A 10,000-nucleotide genomic window follows, 5' to 3' on the forward strand; every position below is an offset into this window, starting at 1 on the left:
GATATTCTCCCCCGCGTGTGCTTTCCGAGACATAAGTTATACGTCGCCAGCGAGAGTAACCAACCGACAGCGCCAGTGACTGAGGCCACAGACCTTGAGTTCAGTTTGGACCAAGAGAACATTCCCGACAGGTGGAGAAGAAAGAGTGCGCGACTGGAGACATTTGATATTTGCCACTGAGTACTAGAGCAGCTAGAGTACCTTGCCCGGGCCAAATCTTAGCACATCGACGGAACTTTAAATAACCAGCTGCTTACAATGAATGCCTTTGTCGGAAAGGACTACCATGCCAAACAAGTGCCTCTCAAGCTAGAACGACACGACAGTGGTTTCTTAACTTCTTAACTGGCGGGATGCACAGCATTGTTTTGCGCGATACTTGCTCGTTCTGATCTGCGCTATGATCACCAGTACTTTAAAAGAAACTTCTTGGACCTGTTTTGTTTATTAAATTCGTGTTACTCACATTTCATCAGGAATTTCAGATACTGTTATATGCAAATGACAGTAAGGTTTACAGACAGATTTCCGATACGGCTAGGGACTCTGAAATACTTCAGCCGGATTGTTTCGCCTAACGAGATGGTCCAAAACTTGGCAACGGAATTTTAATAGTGACAAATGTGAAACGTGCGAGTGACCGTCACTACAAGGTCGCCAATGAGGCCAATAAAGTATTCGGCCTAATCAAGCGAACAATCGGTCGTGAAAAAAAGGAAGTTTCCCCTTTGTTATCCTAGTCTCCTATGAGACCGATCCTCGAATATGCTTCCCTTGTGTGGTGCCCTTACTTTACTTTATAATAGTCAAATTAAGATTTTTTTTTTCTTGAGAATGTTCAGACAAGAGGGTCTCGACTGGCGTTAGACCAGCGAAGGGGTGAAATGTCATACAACAAAGGTCGTTGTGCATTGTTGTGCTGAAAGCAGGCGATATTTTTCCTTAATCGAATGCTACAATCTTGGACAAAACTCTTGGGAAAAATTCTAGCTTAAGCATCATTTGGCACGCATTCACAAAATATATTGGTCCTTTCCCCCTTCCCTCCATACCAATGTTGATAATGTGATGCAAAATACTGTGCAAGCCTTTGGTCGCTTTTTAAAACAACATTGGAATGGGGGGAAGGGGGAAAGTAGGAAGAATTTTCTCTTTATCACACAGACAAATAGAGCGTCATATTTTCCCAGCGAGTTTTGTCCAAGATTGTAGAAACAAAGAGGCTATTTCCGAGTTCATGTCTACCTCCTCTTCAAAGCGAGTCTAAGAACGAAGCGAAGTTTTTCTTAAGAAAATTAGTTTTCATTCATATGCAAGGTAGAATTAATTATTATCTCAAAAACTTCGCTCTTAGACTTGCTTCGAAGAGGGGAAAGACACGAACTCGGAAATGGCTTATCATTAAGGTATCTTCGTTTTTGTGACTTCTTCGGATTTGCTTGAAAGGGCACTAGCTCACTGGCTCAGTCGAGTATCTGTATAGTCCGATAGTGGACTGAGCCAATCAGTCGGCGGTTAATCGTGTTTGTTTTACCTTTACTTGTAGTAACGTAGGGATAACAAACAAAGATTTAAGGCTTATATCCATCTTCCAAAAACACCCATAGGTTTTTTCAGCCATGTGTCAGCAGCTCTTGGGACCACTGACGCGGCTCTTGTTTTGTTTGAGTGAAGTTCAAAATCAGAAGCAACTCAATAGATGTGAATTGTGGACAAAAATGGTACAAGACATCTCTCAACTCGCGGAATTAGCCTTAACAAGATCTCTTTTTCACAAGTAAGGTCACCTTCATATCTTATATTGTGTTAACTTCCATCGAACACGATCTTTTTCGAAGTATCGTTTTCTAAGTTTGTGAAGGTAAAGCCTTCTATGTCGAGGTTTGTCTGCTCTGGCAGGCAAACAACAGACAATGAGACCTAAAAGTGCACCTAAACTCAAACATTTTACGTTCCTAATATTAATTTCCCCATCTAAAGAGAACATATGTCACCATTGTTACCCAAAACTTTACTTTTATCTGTACCGTGCAAGCCACGTAAACTTGGCAGAACTTGCAATAATTTGGACCCATGACCGGGATGTGAGAGGTATGGGTCCATTCTCGATTTTACGTCACAAACTGCTTTGAATTCCTGTTTTCAAAGAAATTTTGCATTGCAAAGCAGTTTGTGACGTAAAATCGAGAATAAACCCACGCCTCTCAGATCTCGGTTGTGGGTCCAAATCACTGCTAAGACTAAGATTTTTGCATGTCTTGCCCGGCAGATAATAAGCGAAATTTTGAGGTAAGAATGGTAAAACATGTTTGCTTTTCGTGGGGAGATAAATATTCACGTGCCGCTATATCCTAGCAGTTATGAATGCAATATCCCTTTTCACGGTTAGTTTTGCTCATTTGCACTACAATGTAATCTAACGTGGATGCAAGGAAATTTCGGGTTAAAACTACAAAATAGCCCGAAATTGTCTCACATACATTCTAGATTACGTTATAATGCAAATGAGAAAAACCAACCGTGAAAGGACTATTTTAGCAATTGCGCGTAGAGAAACCTGAAACTGCGGATATGTAATCAAGTGAAGCTATGATTCTCGCAGTTATGAACGCATTTCGTGCGTTGATTCATTCATCACGGGAACACATAAACCCGCAAATGACCAGCTTCTAACATCAGTGTCTTCATAGCTCAGCTGGTTAGAGCGTCGCACCGGCATCACGAGGTCACGGGTTCAAACCCCGTTCAAGTCCTGAATTTTTCAGGCTACTCTACGCAATTTCTAAAATTGCGTTCATAACTACGAGGATCATAGCTTCACTTGATTACATATCCGCAGTTCAATATTTGATTCTTTTCATATATCATTTCGTCCGTTGTTTCATTCATCACGGGAACATACGTACCCACAAATGACCAGCTCCCAACATCAGTGGCTTCATAGCTCAGTTGATTAGAGCGTCGTACCAGCATCGCGAGGTCACGGGTTCAAAAAATTGGAGTTTAGGCAATGACGAGAAAGAAAATGATTTTCCCATAGCATATATGCAGTTTTACGCTGATGACGTTAAAATCTGGCTTTGAAATTCTATTTAGAAATGTAAAATGGCCTGAAACGAGAAGAGAAATCAGAAAGAATACAAAATCCGGTGTCTTACGTCAATAGAGGAAATTGAATGTATTAATCCTTTTAAAAGGTTCTATGGGGGTGATTTTTTGATGAATGCAAACCTTTTTGCCGCGTGTATTGGAATTGAATTAGCATAAATGGTGTTGATAGTCAGAGAGAAAAGTGCAAAACTGTCGATGTGTACTTACGTACTCATGGCGGCAAAGAGATTTACCCAAATGAAAAATACAAGTTCGGGATGTGCAGGGCCATTATTTTTGCTCAGTGTATGGTTTTTTAGCTTTCTCGACTTTGTCGTTGTCATCGTTGCCTGAGGTCATTGGGGCCTTTAAGATCTACGGCGCGGACTTCAACGAAAACTATTGCATAACATTATGAGCAAAGCAATGGCTCTGCACATGCGCGTTGAAGTTCTCTGCAAATGCGCAACGTCAAATATCAACCCCCATGGAAAACGTGAGCACACATCGGTGACTTTTTGTCTCCTAGTTTCAATCACGTTCTCGTTCACGTTGGCGTCACAGATCTTAAACTTCCTCCTGCTGTAGATCAAAACCGGCTTTGTGGCGTGAAAAGTATACAGCAACGAGCGCTTGAATGCGCAAAAATGCAACGCAACTTTTTCTTTACAGATACGGCTTCCGTACACAAGTGTCCGATTAAAACGATCACTGAAAACGGGATTTTTTAAAAACGCTCTCCGGAGTTGACCTTTTCGAAAAACTCTGTTTTTTAGTGTACGTATGGACGGACGAAAACGGAACTTTTCGAAAACGCTGACGTCACACTATCAGTTCCAATCCACTCCTTATTCAAGATGGCGAACAGGCGCTTCGCTTTCTTGTCTTTAATAGTTGGGCTTATTTCAAACCTAATTGCCTGTTTTCAAGGAAATTTGGTTTTGCTATTTCTTCAATCTGACTATGCCAGAAGGCGGCAGAACATTTCAGATTACTTGCACTACCGGTGTCAAGAGGCAGAAGGTTGAAACGACTTGGTAGTTGCCCGCCAAGACCTCGACGATTTTGGGTTATACCTGGACGTACTAGCGCTTGATGGGAGAACTTTCTTGCCCAAATAGTCATAGTAAAAGCGAATACTCATGCGTCAAGCATGCGCAGTCGGGTTATCGTTAAAAGTTACAGTTTTCAAATCGATTTATCGTATATATGTGGACTGGTGAAAACGATGCGAAAACGCTACGTACGGACGCGATTTTTTTTGAAAACGGAGAAAAAAGGTTGCGTTTTCAAACGAATATGGATACGTGTGTACGGGGCCTTAAGTAAGTAAGGCCTTAATTACGAATGCCGAACATAAACGCATGGAAGAACTCAGGGTTCTCTTCTGTAATCACTGCAATTTTTATGACCTCACAGGGATCACATGCCAGAATACCAACAGGCCTTAAAAGTAGCAAGAGAAGAAAAAGAAACCAACTCCGATGAACCGGCCAAAAAGAAACCAAGAATTTCCAACTATACCAAGATTCTCTTTGACAAGTTGTGGGAATTGTCATCAGATTCGTCTCAATTCGTAAGTTTTCAATTTACATTCTGACCAGCCGCCATATATGCATGTAATGTGCACGTAATTGACCGCCCTCTTTCAGGGATAAGATAAGTTCATGGACAAGAAAGAGAGAATTTGTAAAAAAAAAAAAAGAATTAGGTTTTTCCAAAAGAATCTTGAGGTATGCCCGCCGTTTCCTTCCTTTGCTTCTCCGACATAGAAATTAAAAATTCAATGTCTAAACCGCTTCGTGGTCTTTTTGTAACCGTCCAAACATTTAGTTTCAGCTGGATTGATTAAGTATTAAGGTGGCATTAATAGAGTGATTTTTAGATGCTCATCTTGAACATGAGCACCATTTTATCATTCTAAATCCAGACTGCTGTATCGCGTTGCTTTAACGAAGGGGCAAACGCTCCAAAACAACAACTTTGAAGTATTTTCTTCAGAGCTTCTCTATCCCTTTTTCCATCTATCTAGCGAAACACATCAGGAACGAAGGCGTTTGCCACCAAAGAAGCAGCCCTGGCAATACTTCCTTTTCTGCTCAATGAATTCGTCGTCTCCGTTAGGTGAGTGAAACGATTGTATTTACATGTTATTGGCTCAAAGAGAAGCAGGAAATAAAGAAAGAATCCTTATACTTCAATTTTGAGTTTTGGTTGTCAGCGAATCTTACAGAACGATCAGCTTCCCAGATGCATTTTTCTCAAGTACACTGATGTTTATGAGGTTGTCGAAAAAGCAATTACAAAAACAAGTTTTCCTAGTGTAAGCTCATGCTCAGTTTTTTTCTTTTACCGCCTTTTCATTTTATGGCCTCGAAAATGATTGAATTGGCGAACCGGTAGGTTTGACGGATCTTCCTTCTCCTTGAGCTTCCTTTGATGCGAACTCTTCTCTGATGACCTTGGATGACCTTGGATGACCTCGACCATTTCTTTTTTACTACGTCTTATCAACTTTGTCTTACGCAGAAGGCGACTTTGAAGAGTGAGATCAATGCGAGTTACGATGAAATCCCTCAAAACTCTTCGCCCGCTTCAATACATCTGTGTAGTAAAAGCTATCGCAAAAGATTCACCAGAATGAGTGCAAAAATTAAACTTCCGCCGAATCCCATTCCGCAAGGTCGTGAGACAGAAAGCAAACGAAAAAAGAAGCTTTGGTCCCAAAACAACGAATACCACTATGTCGTCGAACCAAAAATGGTGCTTTCTTTGGGTTGACTCGTTTTTCATAGTCACTAATTCATATAGAAACGTAGTTATTAACCAGAGGTGCTTTATCTGGAAATGATTCATTGGAGAGGTTAACCACCCCTTTGGGGAATTGATTGCTTTACTTGTTATAGTCGTCCAATGAAATAACCTCTTCTTCATTTCTTCGTAGAAAAGCAACTCCTTCAGCGTCCAAAGTGGCAGAGTTTGATTTTTTTGTTGAAGTATCTGAAATGATGGGTTTCTGCAAGGAGACGTGCCAAGACGTTTCCTTTGTCAGTGGCTTACTTCATCAAGTGCTGGAATGCATACATCTTCATGACATTTACCAAGTACGTTATTTAACAATTATTCCACGAACGCGCGTTGGATGTGAATTAGCTATTACAGTCTCGTATCCAATAGTTGCGTATGTAATAATAATTGTTTTATTAGGGTTTATAAAACTCTTAAATTACTTCGATTTTACAAACCGGCACAATCAGTTTCCATATAAGATCATACGTTATATATACTGATAACCGACATTGAGGGTGCCAATCAGATCGCAAGAAAAGCAATATCGAACATTGAAAATTAAGTCATTTATGTTATACTGATAATGAGAAATTTGCAATCAAATCTGGAACTAGGAAATGAATTTTCTCGCCTGCCATGCTGGTGGTGCACATAAAAGAAGTCCTCATGTAACTGATTTGATTTATTTCAAGAGGTTTTTTTTTACCTCAAGATAATGGACAGTGCTCACTTTGTGGTTTGCCCAGATAGACTCGAGAAGACAATTGCGGGAGAAAAATTCAGATTTGCTACTCAGTTCAGTGCCTGAATGCTCAACGATTGGAAAACTGGTTACTGTCTGTAATCGGTGCGCAGGCCTACAGGTTGCGATTCTCCTAACCTTTCAAGGCCCGAGGGGGGCCCCATTGACGAGTAAAATCGTCTGGCGTTAGACAGAGTAAAATCCATAAGTGGCCATTAGGAGTAAAATGGTTAATAATGGTATCACAATTTATATTGGTAGGATATTCGTTAAATTCTTGAAACGACGTATCTTTTTTGGGGGGATGGGGGATCGATTTGTAACAATTTCTCTAACATTTTTGAGGAAGCACATTAAGTTCGTGTTATCAATGAATTGTGTTGTTGAATAACAGTTGACGGAAAAAAAACTATAAGCAGCGCATTGTTGGGGGAACGCTTGTTCTCTGAGATCTTAATTGTTGTTTTTGCTCGATCTTTAAGGTAGCCGATGACAGCTCGAACGGCTCGTTACAATTTAATTGGTTTAAAGAGTTGACAAACGACTTAATCGGAAAAGGCGAAACCAGGTAAGAGTTGAGTTTCTTAAAAGGTACGCCTTTGGCTGAAGTCTGAGACAACAAAATGTTGTCAGTATAACAACCTGATAACTATTGCCAGCTACTACTGACCGTTCCATGAAGGAAGAATATAATCACAAGTCTCGTTGGCTTATTAGTTTAGACATTTATAAATGCGTAACCCGTTTGGTCCTTTATTGGAGCGATACAAACACATTAGTTTTTTATAGCTTTTTCTTTATGTGAGCGCCGATTTTCTGGTTTCGTACCTTTGACTACTGAAAAGGTTGAGTTACTTTTAAGTAGTCTGAAAATTGTTGATTTTGTCTTCTCTGTTTGTCTTTGACCACAGTGAAGCAGTATTTCGGTGCCTTGATGTTCTTCTGAAACTCAATCATTCTTTGCTGGAGCCTCACTTGGAGACAATCTGGACGATGCTCTGGAAAACTGGAAACAGCGATGGTGTTGCTCACAATTCTTTGATGCTATCTTTCATTTCCACCTACGTGAAGCTTCGACAGGTAACCGCTTTTTTAAATGCGTAAGATTTCCCCTTTGTTCTTAAAAAGGACAATTAGCCTTTGGACAAAGTTTTTCGAACCATTCCCTACCTATTTAATTATTTAGTGTATTCAATGCAGCAGTTTTGTTTCATTTTTTTCCCCAATATATTTGCTTTCTTCTTTATATTCCACTGCACTAACTGTATTCTAAAACTAATATATTTTATTTTATTTATTTATTTATTTATTTTTATGTGAGTGTGTAGTTATGTATTTGTAACCATTTTATCTGGAATATATTTGTAAGCAATGCTCGGCTAGACTAGCTATTGCTAACTGCGAGCATTGCAGAGCATAATAAAAACTGAACTGAACTGAACTAAACACTGAACTATATGTTTCTAGCTTTTTTGGTCCCTGTTTTTCCCCCAGCCAATTTTGAAAACTTTATGTCAAACTAGATCAAATTAGATATTTGCCAAGCCTTATGACAAAAGCTCTTAAAGAAAAAGAAATTCTAATTAAAATTCCATTAAGATGCTAGAATTAATGAAATAAGAATTATTACAGTATATTTAGTTACGTAGCCAATCTTCGCTGAATATAAGGGGTTTTCACCACCTTTGAAAAGAAAAAAAAATAAATTTGAAATATAAAGTTCTACAAAAACTTTACCGAAGAAAATTTCGGAAAAGGAATGAAAAAATAATGATAATTGTTACTGGTGTTAACAACGATGTTAAAACTAAACTCACTCTGAAATTGTGATTTCTAAAGGAAAACAATACATAGCTTTTAAGAGCTCACATTATGTCCAACTGCCTGAGTAAAAGATATCTGCATGCGGTTTTGCAGTTTAGTGTGAAGTGTGCTGATGTAGCTGCACCGAAAGGAAACGCTGGAAGCTCTTTTACAAGTGTGTACTAAGTTCAAGATCTCAGATAAGCAGCGAGTTCGTCGCCATGACCTAACATTGGCGTATGGCTTTCCGTCCTTTCTGGAGAGTTTCTCTTCGAGGTTTCGCAGACGACTTTGAATTCTGTCAGTGTTTTTTGGTAAATCTTTCTAATAAGAGAGTATTTACTGGATTTAAAAGTTATCCACCCAATAGAAAGATCAGGCCCGCGTTGCTCGAAGCATGGTTAGCGCTAACCAGCGTTAAATGCCATGGAAACCTATAGCTTTTGATACCTCTTAACCAACGGTTAGCGCTACCCAGGCTTCGAGCAACCGGCCCCAGAGCCTTAATCAACGGAGGCCTGTCTGAAAGCAAAAATGCCAACGCAAGAGACCTCTTTATTGATGCAAGTTTTTTTCGTCGTAGTTTGAGAAGCTTGTGTCCGTTATTCTTGCCTCCTTGAGAACTCTGGAAGTATCCACATTTAGCCTGACAGCTTTATTCAGACAGAAGTAAGTTTAAATGTTTGTATAACTTTTAGCAAATGTCGCCATTGCAATGTGGCTGCAAGAGGAGGTGGCAAACGTTTACAGTCCTTGGGCTAGAAGACGAAACTCTCCCCTCTCAGGAAATTTGGTGACATATATATATGTTTTGAAGAGTTGTCCTGAGTGATGCAAATCAGGTTGTTCGCCCCTCTGAAGATGAGGCGTTTGGTAGTACGGCCTCATACTTCTTCCTGAGGCGGAAAACCACGGGATATCCAATTTGTGGCTTAAGCAAATTACACCTAAAACGTCCAAACTTGAGCTGTGACATTCTAAATTGTGTGCGTATATGCATGTAAGGTAGGTAAAGGTAACGTTTCTGTTACGAACCTAGAAAGGCCCATCCCTGGGGGTAACCCTGCGATGGACTAGCATCCCCTCCAGGGGGGAGTAGAAATACTCCTAAGCGCCTATATGTATGTATTCAATACCAGATATCCTGCTCCAATTTCATCGTTTCAAATACTCTCTAGCACTTTGACAAATGAAGAATGTATAGAACTGCTGCAACGTTATAGTGTCTTCAAAACGATTAAAGAGAAACTGAGAAAGATGGCGAAGTTTTGTATGACCTACACAGACAAGATGTCGTTGATTCTGTGTTTCCTAAGAACTACGAAGGAGCACCGGTGGCTCAGTTTGGTTGAGCATCGGGCTGCCATGCGGGAGGTCGCGGGTTCGAATCCCGGCCAGATCAACATTCGGGATCTTAAAATAACTGAGGAGAAAGTGCTGCCTTTTTTCAATGACATCTGCAACTGGTTAGACTTTGCAAGTCAGTTGTCAAGTCTTCTTGGATGAGGACTATAAACAGCCTATCTAATTCCACTTCCCAATCTGGAAGACACCCGCCCTGGAACTAAAGCAATG

The 10,000-nt window shown here is 40.1% G+C and overlaps 1 protein-coding gene across 4 annotated transcripts in view; it reads left to right on the forward strand.

Annotated features, from left to right (window-relative positions):
* Positions 1–10,000, forward strand: part of LOC138020001 (unhealthy ribosome biogenesis protein 2 homolog) — a 43,995-nt gene that overhangs the window by 7,390 nt on the left and 26,605 nt on the right. For all 4 annotated transcript variants that reach the window (XM_068866989.1, XM_068867011.1, XM_068867004.1 and 1 more), the window contains 7 exons: positions 1,608–1,777; positions 4,510–4,666; positions 5,123–5,214; positions 6,035–6,194; positions 7,105–7,190; positions 7,534–7,702; positions 9,009–9,094. In XM_068866989.1, coding sequence (XP_068723090.1) covers positions 1,608–1,777; positions 4,510–4,666; positions 5,123–5,214; positions 6,035–6,194; positions 7,105–7,190; positions 7,534–7,702; positions 9,009–9,094 — 920 coding nt within the window. The remainder of the gene's footprint in view (positions 1–1,607; positions 1,778–4,509; positions 4,667–5,122; positions 5,215–6,034; positions 6,195–7,104; positions 7,191–7,533; positions 7,703–9,008; positions 9,095–10,000) is intronic.

Source organism: Montipora capricornis, chromosome 2 (genome assembly GCF_036669925.1).
Source record: "Montipora capricornis isolate CH-2021 chromosome 2, ASM3666992v2, whole genome shotgun sequence".
NCBI classification, from domain to species: domain Eukaryota; kingdom Metazoa; phylum Cnidaria; class Anthozoa; order Scleractinia; family Acroporidae; genus Montipora; species Montipora capricornis.